At 35.7% G+C, this 16,615-nt stretch overlaps 1 protein-coding gene across 1 annotated transcript in view; it reads left to right on the forward strand.

Moving 5' to 3' along the window:
* Nucleotides 1-16,615, forward strand: part of SLCO6A1 (solute carrier organic anion transporter family, member 6A1) — a 141,853-nt gene that overhangs the window by 34,029 nt on the left and 91,209 nt on the right. The window contains exons 2-4 of the mRNA XM_012001522.1: nucleotides 4,594-4,851; nucleotides 7,165-7,350; nucleotides 9,197-9,293. Coding sequence (XP_011856912.1) covers nucleotides 4,594-4,851; nucleotides 7,165-7,350; nucleotides 9,197-9,293 — 541 coding nt within the window. The remainder of the gene's footprint in view (nucleotides 1-4,593; nucleotides 4,852-7,164; nucleotides 7,351-9,196; nucleotides 9,294-16,615) is intronic.

The raw sequence follows: 16,615 nt of genomic DNA on the forward strand, positions 1-16,615 counted from the left end.
TTTTTTTCTTGTAAATTTGTTTGAGTTCTTTGTAGGTTCTGGATATTAGCCCTTTAAAACAACCCAATCCTGTTCAGTTAACCCTTCACTGCAAAACTGTGAAAAGCAACTTTAATATATTGCACCTAACTTTGTAAAAACTATTAAAACATATTTTTCAGAAAAGATATTAATCACATTTTATTAAGGATAGTTTGGCTAAGAAACTGGTTAAAGTATGTGCGTGTTTATTAATATTCTTATTTTTAAAAAACATTCTGATATATAACATAAAAATGCTTGGAAATGTTTTAAGTAAACTTTTTCAGCTTCACCAATGTAATAAAAGTAATTTGTCTATAATTACAAAAATAATATGACCTTTTTATTTGACGGAGTCTCCCTCTGTCGCCCAGGCTGGAGTGCAGTGGTGCAATCTTGGCTCACTGTAAACCTCTGCCTTCTGGGTTCAAGCAATTCTCGTGCCTCAGACTCCCTGAGTAGCTGGGATTACAGGCTCCTGCCACCAGGCCTGGCTAATTTTTGTATTTTTAGTAGATATAGGGTTTCACCCTGTTGATCAGGCTGGTTTAGAACTCCTGACCTCAGGTATCCACCCACCTCAGCCTCCCAAAGTGCAGGGATTACAGGTGTGAGCCACTGCACCCAGCCAATAATATGACTTTTGATATAATATTCTGTACCAGTCGTTGAACCAGGAGAAACAAAGCAAAACAAACTAACAAACCCTCAAAGATGGAAATCTGGAATTGGTTCTCTGACATGATTGGGCTTGAAGCCAATGACAAAAGTGATATTTGTGCCTGTGAATTATGGTTCACTAGAAATCCATGGCATGTGGCGACAAAAAGAGTCATTTAAATTATGCCTAGGATAAAGTTCTTATTGAAGGCAAGACATTGAAAGACAAAACAGCTGCTGCGATTGACTCCTGTGGTGGAAACTTTAACTGCATTGAAAAGTTTACAGAAGGAAAATGAAAAGTTTAGTGTATGGTTAGAAAACGTGTGAGCTTCTCTCATAGTCTCATAAGAAACTCTTATTATTTTTAGCCACATATTTTTGGTCAATACTAACTCTTATTCACAGGCGGCAGAATTGCAACATAAGTTGAACTCAAACTCACCAGATCACTTCTGTGGGAGTTGGGGCATTGATTTGAGAAAAAAGAAACCCTGTGAATTAGGATAAAGGCATCTGGGTGAAATTTGGTGAACCTGAGAACCATGAAACCCCAAATCCTGTACTTTCTTTGCCAGTAGAAACAATTATTCCTCTTATATCTTAAGAGAAACAATTCCTTGCTTGAAGACATTGAATTGGCCTCACCTGAGTTAAAGGAATGCTAATTCCCCTTATAACCCATCCCATACCCCATTGCTGCCAGACTCATAACTCAAATCAGATTCAGCCTTCCCAGAATGATTAACATAAAATCTATCCTATGAGAAAATATTCTATATACCAAAATTTGCTTGCCACTTCAGTAGTGGTTAAAGACACCAATTAGTTTAGAGTATATGGAACACTCTGTCTTCCAAAATGAAGGAAAATTTGTGCTACTGTACCACTCACTATTAAGAAAGAGGCACAAATTTTGGTGAGCCTCTGTGATTTTTCAATGGTAGAAGTATGCTATGGTAGCATTATATACTTAGTCAGGGGAGGCCTTGAAAAGTAGAGGAAAAAGGAAATCCTCCCCGTGGAAAGAACATTGAGCAGTACATCTGATTGTCCATATGGTCAAACATTGCCCAGTGGTTTGACCATTTGGTAATTAGGAAGGCTGTGTAAGTGGTATGTCTCTCCATATAAGTAGAGTTATCCTATCTGAATGAATATTCACCAAAAGAAAGCCATTGCACAAGAGGCTCTCAATAATGAAGTACATAGACAGATATGAATATTAGCCAACCTCTTTCCCTAGCCATTCTATCTCTTGTTCAATGGGGTCTTATTTATAGTGACAATTACATCAAGGATGGAGGTTATATGAGAGGTGATAGACAGCCTTACCTTCACCAGAGCTTGTCTGGTTATTGCACTGCTGAATGCCTGCCTTGCTACCAGGAAGAGTCAATATAATCTAGGTACTGGCCCCATTCCTTAGTGAAACCAACCAGTTACCTGGAGGCAGGTATTATATAGTTCTGGTTCTGTTATGAAGTGGGCAATAATTTCCCCTCACTAAATTAGACATTTATTTTGGATATAGGTTCTTCTTTTGTCATCATGGTCCCGCTAACACTACCATAACTGGACTTAATGAATGCCATATAAAGCATTATAATCATATTTACCAACACGTTGCTTCTAATCAAGGAACTCATTTTACAGTAAAGAAGTATAGCAGAAGGCTCATGTTCATGTAATTCACTGATTTTACTTCATGTCTCAATAACCAGAAACTTTTGGTCTTATAGATAATTATGATGTCTTATTGAAGACTCGGATAAGACTCCTAGTAGTAGACAACATTCAACCACTCCCAGTAGTAGACAACAAGTTTGTAGTGCTGTCCTATGTGCTTTGAGAGAACAATCTATGTATATTATCTGGGATCAAGGGGTAGAAGAGGGAGTGAATAGTAGAAGAAGGAAGTTATGAATATCAACTATAGTCTCATAACCATTTAGAGAAATAAAACTTGTGGCAGCTCTGCATTTCCTCTTACTTGCTTGTCTTGTGTATTCACACACAAATATGTTATATGTACATTTGTGTGTGTATATGTTTATATACATATATGTTCTGGTTTTTTATTTTCTCTCTTCCTCTTTTTTCCTATTGTATTTTTCTATTAATACTTTATGGAAGGTATAAAACCATATAAATTAATCTCTAGGTTATAGAATATGCCTCAATTAGAAGGGAAATTAATAACCCCACCTTAGAGATAAACTTAATTACTGACAGGACTTATTTCCTACATTGGCTATTATCCTCCTTGGCCACATCTAATGTAAAAGTTAAAGAAAATTCTTATCCTGGGTGCAGCAAAGTTTTTATAGGTTGTTTCCTACTGGTATTGCTCTGCTAAAACTAGTTGTGGCTCCAAATCTAGCTCGTGGTTTCTTTGGCAATATATTTCCCCTCAAATATTTAGTTAGTGCTGTGATGTATTTGCTTAACTATTGGTGGTTAACTTTGCAATTTGGTTTTTAGGTCAAAGAAAATCCATTCAGGTTTGTGATTAAACTGAAGGATTAGCATTACACTGAGATAGATATGGTGATTGATTAGACTATGTTTCTCTCTTTTTTGGGGGAAAGAGTAACAGCATCTCTGTAAAATGATAATTGTGATACATTAGGCAGAAGCATGATGATATTGCTACTTATTTGATATTAAAATTTAAATATGGGAGGAAAGGTGAAAATGTATACCAAATAGTCTAAAAGATAAACTCTGTAAGTTATTTGTCTGTTGGCCATGAACTCCATTATTCCTATTTGCAAGGGAATGGGAAATCTGAAACTACACTTCCCAGAGTTGCTGGGGCCCAGCTGACTTCGACTTACATGTTGCCAATGAATCTGTGGCAGTAGATTTGAAAAAGGGCAAAGGGAAGACTTTCTTTTCCTTTCTGTTTCTGGTGGTGTTTTTGGCATCAGGAGCAATGCTGGGTGATTAAAGGCTCCTGGATTTATGCTCAGGAATAAATGTGATGCTATCAGTACTATAGAGTCCATGAGCTCTGGCACCTGCAAGGGTATCAGAATCAGCAGTTGAGCTCCCTGTCACAGGAAGACTGTGGGCTCCCGGCTTCCTGCAAAAAAAAGGTAGTGATTACAGTTCTAACAGCAGCAGCAGCAGCAGCAGCAGCAGAAGCAGTAGTAGCAGCAACCTAGGCACTGGTAACTTTGGTTGCGTAGATAACATGAATTTTGACTAGTAACCGTTTGGACTCCAACTAATGTACTACTTTTGTAATCAATCCCTACATCAATTAATTTTTTTTCAAATTCTTAGTGTGATTATAATTACTTTTTTCCTAGTTGGATGTTGAGTGATAGAAATATACGTAACGTGGTACCATTTATTTCACATTCAAGAACATGAAAAACAATACTTGATATTGTCTAAGGACATATGCATTGTCAAAAATGTTAAAAAGGCTAACAACTGGTAAACTTTAAATACAGGATACTGATTATGGAGGGAAGGGAGACAAATGAGTTTGGGAAGTATGCATTGGGCTTTAACTATTTCGATAATGTTTTATTTTCTATTCTAGATGGTAGATAAATATTATATTAGTAATAGTTTTTAATTTTTTATAATGTGAAATACAATATATTAAAATAAAGATCAGTACTAAGTGCGATGACACAGCAATCACTATTCTTTAGGAAATTACTCATAGAAGTAGTTAAAAAATAGCTTCAAAAATTCAATTAGCGAATATTTTGTAGAGGTTAAGGCCTATTTGTGTTTTAGAAAAGGAATTGTTACATGCTTATAGCTTTTAAACATTCAGAATAATGTAAAATAAACTTACATCATGTAATTTAAATTTTGCTTTGTAATAATCATAATAATGCCTTCTTAAAATGCATATCATTGCTTTCTCTTTTTCTTTTTACATTTTAGGTGTGGTGTTTGGTCTTACAGATGTCAGCATTGGCAATGTTCAGAGGGAATATTCTCTGAAAACCATTGAAAAGTTGGCATTGGAATTGAGTTATGATATTTCATCTGGCCTGGTAGCAATGTTTATAGCATTCTATGGAGACAGAAAAAAAGTAACATGGTTTGTAGCTTCCTCCTTTCTTATAGGACTTGGATCACTTTTATGTGCTCTTCCATTCATTAATGAAGAAAAAAATAAAAGTAAGGTAGGAATTGAAGGTAAGGTTTTAAAATATACTGTCATATATCAAATCAACATTCATTCAAATCTTGACTCAAGGAACTTAAAATAGACTGTGATAATTGTTTGTCTGTATATCTATCCAGTCATCCATACTGATTTATGTGACCAAGTTTGCTAATTAACTAACTGTAGCATCCTAGTGGACATACATGTCATCATAGAGGAAGTTAATGATTAGTTTTAGTCTCTTGATAGAAAACATTTATTTTCAGATGTTGGTCAGTAGGAAGCTCAGTACTGCGATCCCTAGGAGAAGGGAAATAAACAACTTGAATTTTCTTTGAGAAGGCAAGAGTGAATCGATTAGGGGCATGTTTTATGATTATCAGGAGCATGAAGGACCTCCTTGAGTTTATTAATCATGAAATCAAAGTGGGATTTGCATGGTTGTGCAGCTACATCAAGCTTTAAAAGTACAGGTAGGGAGTGGGAAGCAGAGTTATTTTGAGTAGGGTTGCAGTTTAACCATGGGGTTGCATGATTTGAAAGAAAGCAAGGGAATTAAAAGTATTTAGATGATAGTGAAAGAAGTAAGGACATGAAGGGGACATTGGGATAGTGAAAAGGAGCAGAATCAATGGATTATATGCCCTGATGAATTTTTAAGGATTGTTGGAATTGGGTTGCTAGAAAGAGTGAGTGGAAAGATAGGGGTGGTTAGAATGTAGATGTTTGAAATTATCATTGAGAAAGGTTTGTAGCTATTATTTGTGACATTTTAAATGACTAGCTGTATTTGTCTGTTCTCAGTCTGCTATAAAGAACTACCTGAGACTGGGTAATTTATAAAGAAAGAACATTTAATTGACTCACACTGCTTCAGCCCGTACAAGAGGGCTGGGGAGGCCTCAGGAAACTTACAATGATAGTGGAAGTTGAAGGGGAAGCAAGCATATCTTCACATTGTAGCAGGAGAGAGCGAGCAAAGTGGGGAGTGTTACACACTTTCAAACAACCTGATCATATGAGAACTCACTCACTATCACGAGAACAGCAAGGGGGAAATCTGCTCCCGTGATCCAGTCACCTCCCACCAGGTCCCTCCTGCAACACTGGGAATTACAATTCGACATGAGATTAGGGTGGGGACACAGAGCCAAACCATATCACTAGCTAAGGTAGGTGGAATACAGTGCATAACAGGAAAAACGTTCAAGGAACTAAGAGGTCAGGGCGTTGGAAATATCACATTGACACTGATATCACAAGTTAATATGTCTGTACAAAATTGAACCTTCAGCATTTGAATCACAGTTCTAGAGACTACCTCCTACTTTATATGGAGTCAAAATCATTTCACATGGATACTAAACCAGCTGAAAATTTCATTTGTATACTATATTGCAATATGCACTTTAATAGTGTTTCCACAATATTATTTTAAGAGCATTTTGTTAAATGTCAACCCGAATGACCATGGCCAATATAATCTAATAGTATTGCCTAGATCTACCAATCTACAAACAAATTCAATTACACAAGCATTTACTTAATATTGTTATATAACCATGTAAATAAAAAAAGTATAAGAAATACACTATGGCCTGAAAGACATTAAAATCTAGTAGATGACCACATAATGACTAACTCTAATGGAAAGAAATGTTCACTGTATAATGCCTTGTCCTTATGAACATATGTTCTGAAAGTTAGTGGGTCTAAAATGGGAAATTATTTAATCAGAGTGAGACAAAGTGAATATAAAGATTGTTAAAGAGGTGAACATAAAACTAAACTCAGAAGGTACTCTTTGATAACGCAGATAATCTAGAACATTAGAAATACTTTTAGCCTAGGGTCAAAAGTCAGCGGAACTACATGTCAAATTTAAGAGGAATATGTGTATGTGTAAATGCATATATATAAATACACAAACATATCTGTGCACACATACATATAATCATGCATGCACATTTATGTTTTGGTTTATAATATATGTATCTTTTGCAAGATTCCCACACAATTTCTTCCTTTTTTTTTTTTTATCTTTTATTTTGGAGACGGGGTCACAATATGTTGCCCAGGCTTGTCACAATCCTCTCACTTCACCTTTCCGAGTAGCTGGTACTACAGGTGTGTGCTGTGTCTGGTCCAAATGTGTGATGGCATTTTTCTGAGAACCTGATGATTGATTGCAGTACTACTACATTCAATGTAAATGAAATGTTAACTTAAAGAAAAAAGCTTAATTTTGGAAATAGCTTGTAAAATATTTGATAAAGAATGCTGCACATTAGTTTTATGTTTGAGTTCAATTAACAAAAATGTAATCATTGTCTTTTCAAAAGATATTTGCACAGAAACAAAGATTGTCAGAGGTTGCCAGAGCAGTGATGCATCGTTCCAATCAAAATACCTGTATTTCATCACCCTTGGGCAGACTATGCAGGGAATAGCAGGAATGCCTCTTTATATCCTTGGAACAACCTTTATTGATGAGAACGTTGCTACACACTCAGCTGGTATCTATGTAGGCAAGTTTTACCTCCTCTATTACGATTGACGCATTTTGATTTTCCTTGAATTTTGGTATGCATATCTAAGCTGATACAAAAGTACTATTGGCCCTTATGATAACGTTGTAATAAATAACTAGTACACCAAACCTCCAAATCACATTGATTCACATAATTCTGAGGAATTGTTTGAGATTTGGGTTTCTAGACATGTCACCTGAATGTCACCGAAAATACATAGAGCAATTGAAATAATACATACTTTCGGCCAGGCATGGTGGCTCATGCCTGTAATCCTAGAACTTTGAGAGGCTGAGGCAGGCAGATCACTTGAGTTCAGGAGTTCAAAACCAGCCTGGTCAACATAGTGAAACCCTGTCTCTACTAAAAATACAAAAAAATTAGCCAGGTATGGTGGCGAGCACCTGTAATCTCAGCTACTCTGCAGGCTGAGTCAGGAGACTTGCTTAAATCCAGGAGGTTGAGATTGCAGTGAGCTAAGATCGCACCACTGCTGCCTGGGTGACAGAGCAAGACTCTCAAACAAAAAAACAAACAAACAAAAAATACCTTCTTAAGTAATAAAAATTATACTCTTTATGTATATGTGTATGCACATTTTCATATATATGTACACTTAATTAATAATAGCATACTATCCCTATTTACAATGTCTATGCTACTGTATCCCATAAGAAGTAATCCTGGCTATATCTCAGAATAATCTGTACTCTCTTATATTGCAATAGATTCTGGTCCTGGTAGATCATCTATTTGTACAGGGTTATCTAACTATCACTTTTGAAAATAAATTTAAAGTTGTTTTTGTATACTTATTGTGAAGGTGTATTGACACATCCTGGTAGCTAAAGTGAAGGGTGCAGAAGTAATGATAACTTTAAAGTATCACCTTGCTAGAGCACCCCAAATTAAATAAAATAAGACATTTTGAATTTCTAGTTAAATATATTTTATGTATATTACACTAAATATATATATTAAATAAGGTATAATGAATTATATACTGAGTTTCTGTACTACATGCATTGGATAATACGTATGATGGTTAGTTTTATGTGTTTGCTTGGTTAGGTTATGACACCTGGTTGTATGGGCAAACACTACTCTAGATGTTTTGGTGATGGTTGTTTTTAGATGCGATGAACATTTACAATCAGAATTTGAGCAAAACTGATTTCATAATGTGGGTGGGCCTCATTCAATCAGTTGAAGGTTCTAAGAGCAAACACTGAGGTTTTCTGAAGAAGCAATTCTACCTAAAGACTGTAACATCAACTGCAACATCCAGCCTGCTGGTCTGCGCTACAAATTTGGTACTTGCTAGGCCTCACAATTGTATTTCGTATGAACCAGTTCCTCAAAATGAATCTCTCTGTTCTCTCTCTCTCTGTTTTTTGAAGGTGATTATTATTTTTGTGTTTAAAATTTTTTTTAATTTCAGTAGTTTCAGGGGGAACAGGTGGTATCTGGTTACATAGATAAGCTCTTTAATGGTGATTTATGAGATTTTGATGCACCCATCCCCCAAGCAGTGTACACTATACCCAATGTGCAGTCTTTTATCCCTCACCCACCTCTCACCATTACCCCCGAGTCCCCAAAGTCAATTATATCATTCTTATGCTTTTGCATTCTCGTAGCATGGCTCCCACTTGTGAGAACATACTGATGTTTGGTTTTCCATTACTGTTTTTCTCTCTCTTTTACTGGTTTTGTTTCTCTGGAGAACTCTGACTAATACAGAGTGCTATGAAAAGCTTTCAGAAATAATCGATTTCAGTCCATTTTTATCATAACAAAGCTGGCTTATGAAATTGCTTGATGATCATTGTTTATTTTACAGGTATTGCAGAGTGTACGTCAATGATTGGATATGGTATGGGTTATGTGATAGGAGCACCACTAGTTAAAGTCCCTGAGAATAGTACTTCTGCAACAAAGTAAGGCATTATTTTTTCTTTCTTTTGTTTACATTGTATAAAACATTTACTAAATAGCTACCATAGCTTACAAATAAACACACATATTTAATTTGTAATAACTATAGCTTTAGAAGAAGTTATGCAAATGTGACTTACATGCACATATTTGTACACATAAATACATCTAAAGTATACATCTTAAACATTTTTAAGTGTATAGTACAGCACTGTTAACTATGTGCACATTGTTTTTCAATATATATCTAGAATTTTTGCATCTTGCAAAAATGCAGTCATTGTCTTACTTTCTGTTTCTGAGAGTTTGACTGTTTCAGACACCTTATAAAACTGGAATCATGCGGTATTTGTCTTTTTGTGATTGACTTATTTCACTTTAAATAATATTTTGAAGTTTCATGCATGTTGTAGCATATAACAGGATATCCTTCTTAATTTAAGGCTGAATAATACTCCACTGTATTATTGTACATACCACATTGGCTTTATTCATTCATTTTTCAATGGACATTTAAGTTGCTTCCAGCTCTTTACTATTGTGAATAATGCTGCAATTAATACAGGTGTACAAATATCCCACAGATATCCTGTTGTCAATTCTTTTGTATATATACTCAGAAATTGGATTGCTAGATCATAAGGTAAGTCTATTTTTCCAATTTTATTTTTTTGAAAAATTTTTATACTGTTTTTTAAAAAACTGCACCGTTTTACATTCCTGCAGTGCACAGGGTCCACATCCTCACCAATACTTGTTTTTTCTGTTTGTTTGTTTTTCTGATAGTGACCATCCTAATGGATCCAAGGTGATACCTTATTATGGTTTTGATTTGCATTTCCCTGATTATTAGTGGTGTTGAGTATCTTTTCAATGCTTCTTGGCCATTTGTATACCTTCTTTTATCAATCCAAGTCCTTTGGCCATTTTAAATTCAGATTGCTTTTTTGTTGTTGTGTTGAAGTTCTTTATATATTCTGCATATTAGCCTCTTTTCAATACACGGTTTGCAAATGTTTTCTGCCATTCTACAGGTTGCCTTTTCACTTCACCAATTGTTTCCTTTACTGCAAAAAAGTTTTTAAGTTCTGTGTAGTGCATTCGTCTGTTTTTGGTTTGCTGCCTAGGCTTTTGGTGTAATATCCTAAAAATAATCGTCAAATCCAATGTCACGAAGCATTCTCCCTATGCTTTCCTCTAAGAATTTTATGGTTTCAGGCCTTGTGTTTAGATGTCTAATCCATTTTGAGTTAATTTTTGTATATGGTGTAAGGTAAGGGTCCAACTTCATTTTTTGCATGTGGATATCCAGTTTTCCCAACATTGTTTTTTGAAGACAATTCTTTGCACATTGTGTAGCCTTGGCACCCTGTCAGAGATCATTTGACCGTATATATGAGGGGTTATTTCTGGGTTCTCTGTTCTATTTCATTGGTCTATGTGTCGGTCTTTATACCAGTACCCTACTGTTTTAAGGACTGTAGCTTTGCAATATATTTGAAATCAGGAAGTGTTATGCCTCCAACTTTGATTTTCTTTTTCAAGACTGATTTGGCTGTTCAGGGTCTTTTCTGATTCCACATGAATTTTTCCTATTTTTGTAAAAAATGCCATTGGAGTTTTGATAGGGATTGCATTAAATCTGTGTTTCAATTTGGGCTGTATAAGCATTTTAGCAATATTCTAATTCTAAGAATATTAATATTAACTCTCGTGTTTAATCCATAAACATGGGATAGCTTAACATCTATTTGTGTCTTTACTTTTTTTCAGCAATGTTTTATAGTTTGTAATGTGCAAGTCTTTCTCCTTGTACACTGTTCATTGTTAGTGTATGGAAATGCAACTGATATTTTTGTGTTGATATTGTATCCTGCAACTTTACTAAATTCATTTAGTAGTTCTAATAGTTAGGCATACGGTATGTGTATGCATGTATGTATGATCCTTAGGGTTTTCTATATATAAGATCATGTCATCTGAGAACAGAGATAATTTTACTTCTTCTTCTCCAATTTGGATGCCTTTTATTTCTTTTTCTTCTCCAATTTTTCTGGCTAGGACCTTCCAGTACTGTGTTGAACATGGGGAGAACAAACTATGGATTTGTTCCTGATCTTAGAAAACTTGCTGATTTTCACCATTGAGCATGATGTTAACTGTAGGCTTTTAATATAAGACCTTTACTAGGTTGAGGTGTAATTTCCTTGTATTCCTAGTTTTCTCAGTGTTTTTGTCATAAAAGGGCATTGAATTTTGTCAAATGCTTTTTCTGAATCAATTGATATGATCATGTGGTTTTTCTCTATTATGTTAATGTGGTGTATTATACTGATTTATTTTCATATGCTGAACCATCTTTATATTCCAGGAATAAATCCCACTTGATTATGATGTATAATCCCTTTAATATGCTGTTACATTCAATTTGCTTGTGTTTTGATTAGAATTTTTTCATCAGTATTCATCAGATATATTAGTCTGTAGTTTTCTTGTAGTATCTTTGTCTAGGTTTAGTATTAGAGTAGGTTGGCCACATAGAAAGAATTTGAAGTGTTCCCTCCTCTTCAATTACTTGGAGGATTTTGAGGAGGATTATTGTTAATGCTTATTGAAATATTTGGTACGGTTCTCCAGTGAAGCTATTTGGCCCTGGGCTTCCCTTTTTTGGGAGGTTTTTGACAGTTGATTCAATCACCTTACTAGTTACAGGTCTGTTCAGATATTTTGTTTCTTCATCATTTTGTTGGTAGGTTGAAAGTTTCTAGAAATGTACCCATGTCTTCTAAGTTATCTAATTTGTTGGGATAAAATTGTTCATAGTAGTTTCTTGTGATTCTTCTTATTTCTGTGGCATTTAGTTGTAAAGTCTTTTCTGATTTTTGTTATTTCAGTCTTATCTCCTTTTTCTTAATTTCTCCGGCCAAGGTTTGTCAATTTTGTTAATCTCTTTTAAAAAACCATCTCTCTGTTTTGTTTATTTTCTCTATGGTTTTCCCAGGCTCTGTTTCATTTACAATAATTCTGCTGTAATTCTGCTATTTCCTTGCAACAGTTTTATAAATATATATTTTAAAACTGTATTTTAATTATATATTGGGAACTAGTACCATCAGTTACCTCCTCCTCAACTTTTCTTGTTCTCTTTTTGAGATGATGGAGTTAATTAAGGAGCTATACCTACCACTTTAAGAAAATAGAGAAGTAAACCTTCCATTTCTGAAATTCTGAGTTCATATGAAGGAAGAACTAGTAGAAACTGAGATACCAAAGAATGGTTCCATGGTTGTTTATTGCTACAGATACTACCTGGAAACTATCCTGCTAGGTCCTCTGGCAACTCACTTGGGTTCTTACCGAGCTAGTATAAATTTTTGGTAACTACCAGACAAATATCATAAAAGGGAATAGATAAGTTTTCAGGGAATAAGCTATGTGCTGAATATATTTTGTTTGCCTCTCTAAATTTACTCTTCATCTTTCTAACACCTTCTCCATCCTCCTCTGCTCAGGGAGGCTGACCTGTATTGACAGCCTCAATGTATTCCTCTGTACTCTAGATTTCACTTAGGTTTTGCCACTGAGAGTCACTGGCAGATGAGAAGGCAGGGGAAGCTTAAGATTACGGCATTTATTCTTTCAGGTTCTTCCTGAAGGCTTGTACCTAGATTGGTTGTATTTCTCTTCTGAAGGTCATGGCTATCAGCAGGATACCGTCAACATTTATTAAGCACTGTTCCAATGACATTCAGGGCTGTGATAAGAGGTTGTTACTATTGCTAGCCCCAGAATGTTATACTATGCCTTGTTATTTTCCCTGAAGTCTGCCCACATTACTAAAAATAGTTCCCTTATCCCTCTTCAGATGATCTAGTGTGAGTTAAGTATACATTTTCTACCAGAATTCTGAGTGATATTAGAAGCAGTATCAGAAGTAGCAATAATAGGGTTCCAGAACTATGTTGAATGTTCGTGTGCACAGATATTCTTGCTAGTGATAAATTGGACATAGTTATTAAAATTATCACAGGTTGTGGATTGGGATTAAGGCTTTAGGAAATTAAGTGGGCATAGCATTTAATTCAAATGACAAAGTAATTTTAAAAAATTCTGGGTTGCATGGGTTATTTTAACAATGCTAGAGAATATTTCCAGAGAAAAAGAAACATTTAAGTGTGTGAATGTTCAGAAAGGAATGGCCACTCCATTATGGTTTCACTAAACAGTGGCCTTAAGATACAGGAAATCCTTCTAGCAGTTAGAACTTCAGGCTGTCCTGTATTAAGGTTGTCCACTTAATATAGGAGAGATGGCCTGAAGTATAAATATCTAATGATTTATATTCAGCTTGTTTGGGTAGTTAGAGACTTAGAGCAAGATTGGAAAATAGGTGGTAAGAAGAACATGTGATTGAACTTCTCTGAAGGGGCACATGAAGAAGGGATTTACTTTGGAAGGTTCTCAGGTCAGTTGAACAATATGACCAATCCTGTTAATATCAGTGAGCCTCTGTCTCTTTTTTAAAAACCAACCTAGGTCTTCATTAATGGGCTCATGTGAAAAATGACCATGGAGAAATCATTACAACAACTCATGAAAGAACAACCATGCCCCAAGAAAGGAGAAAACAACAGTTAACTCCACTGCCTATAACATCCTGGCTAACAGAGGTCCTGAGTCTCTCCACATGACACTTTTATTACAAGCACAAACGACAATCGAGAAACCAGTGCAGTAAACAAAACTACAACCAAGGACCTTAACAGAGTCCACTGCATTCCCCTGCTACCTCCACCAAAACAGGTGCCAGATTCCATGGCTGAGAGGCCTTAAGAAAATCACATTATAGGACTCTTTAGAGACACTCCCCAGTACCAGCCTGAAGCCTGGTAATTCCACTGGGTAGCTAGGCCAGAAGAGAAATAATAATCGCAACAATCCAGCTTTCAGGAAGCCCCATCCCTAGGGGAAGCAGGAGAGTACCACATCTCCTGCTCAAGGGAACACTCCATGAGACAAAAAACTCTTCAAAAAATTAGTGAATCCAGGAGCTGGTTTTTTGAAAAGATTAACAAAATAGATAGACTGCTAGTAAGACTAATAAAGAAGAAAAGAGAGAAGAATCAAATACACACAATAAAAAATGATAAAGGGGATATCACCACTGATCCCACAGAAATATAAACTACCATCAGAGAATACTATAAACTCCTCTATGCAAATAAACTAGAAAATCTAGAAGAAATGGATAAATTCCTGGACACATAGACCTTCCCAAGACTAAACCAGGAAGAAGTTGAATCTCTGAATAGACCAGTAACAGGCTCTGAAATTGAGGCAATATTTAATAGCCTGCCAACGAAAAAAAGTCCAAGACCAGACAGATTGACAACTGAATTCTACCAGAGGTACAAGGAGGAGCTGGTACCATTCCTTCTGAAACTATTCCGAACAATAGAAAGGGGGAGGGAATCCTCCTTAACTCATTTTATGAGGCAAGCATCATCCTGATACCAAAGGGCCAATATCCCTGATGAACATCAATGCGAAAATCCTCAAGAAAATACTGGCAAACCGAATCTAGCAGTTCATCAAAAAGCTTATCCACCATGATCAAGTCGGCTTCATCCCTGGGATGCAAGGCTGGTTCAACATATGCGAATCAATAAACAAAATCCATCACATAAACAGAACTGATGACAAAAACCACGATTATCTCAATAGATACAGAAAAGACCTTCGACAAAATTCAACAGCCTTTCATGCTAAAAACTCTCAATAAACTAGGGATTGATGGAATGTATCTCAAAATAACTATTTATGACAAACCCACAGCCAATATCATACTGAATATGCAAAAACTGGAAGCATTCCCTTTGAAAACTGGCACAAGACAAGGATGCCCTCTCTCACCACTCCTATTCAACATAGTATTGGAAGTTCTGGCCAGGGCAATCAGGCAAGAGAAAGAATTAAAGGGTATTCAATTAGGAAAAGAGGAAGTCTAATTGTCCCTGTTTGCAGATGACATGATTGTATACTTAGAAAACCCCATCATTTCAGCCCAAAATCTCCTTAAGCTGATAAGCAACTTCAGCAAAGTCTCAGGATACAAAATCAATGTGTAAAAATCACAAACATTCCTATACACCAAGAACAGACAGAGAGCAAAATCATGAGTGAACTCCCATTCACAATTACTACAAAGAGAATAAAATACCTAGGAATCCAACTTACAAGGGATATGAAGGACCTCTTCAAGGAAAACTACAAACCACTGCTCAACGAAATAAAAAAGGACACAAACAAATGGAAGAATATTCCATGCTCATGGATATGAAGAATCAATATCATGAAAATGGCCATACTGCCCAAAGTAATTTATAGATTCAATGCCATCCCCATCAAGCTACCAATGACTTTCTTCACAGAATTGGAAAAAACTACTTTAAACTTCATGTGAAACCAAAAAAAAAAGCCTGCACAGGCAAGGCAATCCTAAGCCAAAAGAACAAAGCTGGAGGCATCGAGCTACCTGACTTCAAACTATACCACAATGCTACAGTAACCAAAACGGCATGGTACTGGTACCAAAACAGACATATAGTACAATGGAACAGAACAGAGGCCTCAGAAATAGCACCACACATCTACAGCCATCTGATCTTTGACAAACCTGATAAAAACAAGCAATGGGGAAAGGATTTCCTATTTAATAAATGGTGCTGGGAAAACTGGCTAGCCATATGTAGAAAGCTGAAACTGGATCTTTTCCTTACACCTTATACAAAAATTAACTCAAGATGGATTAAAGACTTAAACGTAAGACCTGAAACCATAAAAGCCTTAGAAGAAAACCAAGTACCTGCTGTCTTCAAGAGACTCACATAATACATAAGGACTCACATAAACTTAAAGTGAAAGGGTAAAAAAAGATATTCCATGCAAATGGTAACTAAAAGTGAGCAGGAGTAGCTTGTATCAGACAAAACAGACTTTAAAGCAACAACAGTTAAAAAAGAAAAAGAGGGATGTTATAAAATGATAAAAAGTCTAGTTCAACAGGAAAATGTCACAATCCTAAATATATATGCACTTAATGCTGGAGCTCCTAAACTTTTAAAATAATTACTACTCGATGTAAGAAATGAGATAGATGACAACACAGTAATAGTGGGCACTTCAATACTCCACTGACAATACTAGATAGGTCATCAAGACAGAAAGTCAACAAAGAAACAATGGACTTAAAATATACCCTAGAACAAATGTACTTAACAGATATTTACAGAACATTCTACCCAACAACTGCAGGATATATTCT

This window comes from Mandrillus leucophaeus, unplaced genomic scaffold (assembly GCF_000951045.1).
Source record: "Mandrillus leucophaeus isolate KB7577 unplaced genomic scaffold, Mleu.le_1.0 Scaffold662, whole genome shotgun sequence".
Classification (NCBI taxonomy): domain Eukaryota; kingdom Metazoa; phylum Chordata; class Mammalia; order Primates; family Cercopithecidae; genus Mandrillus; species Mandrillus leucophaeus.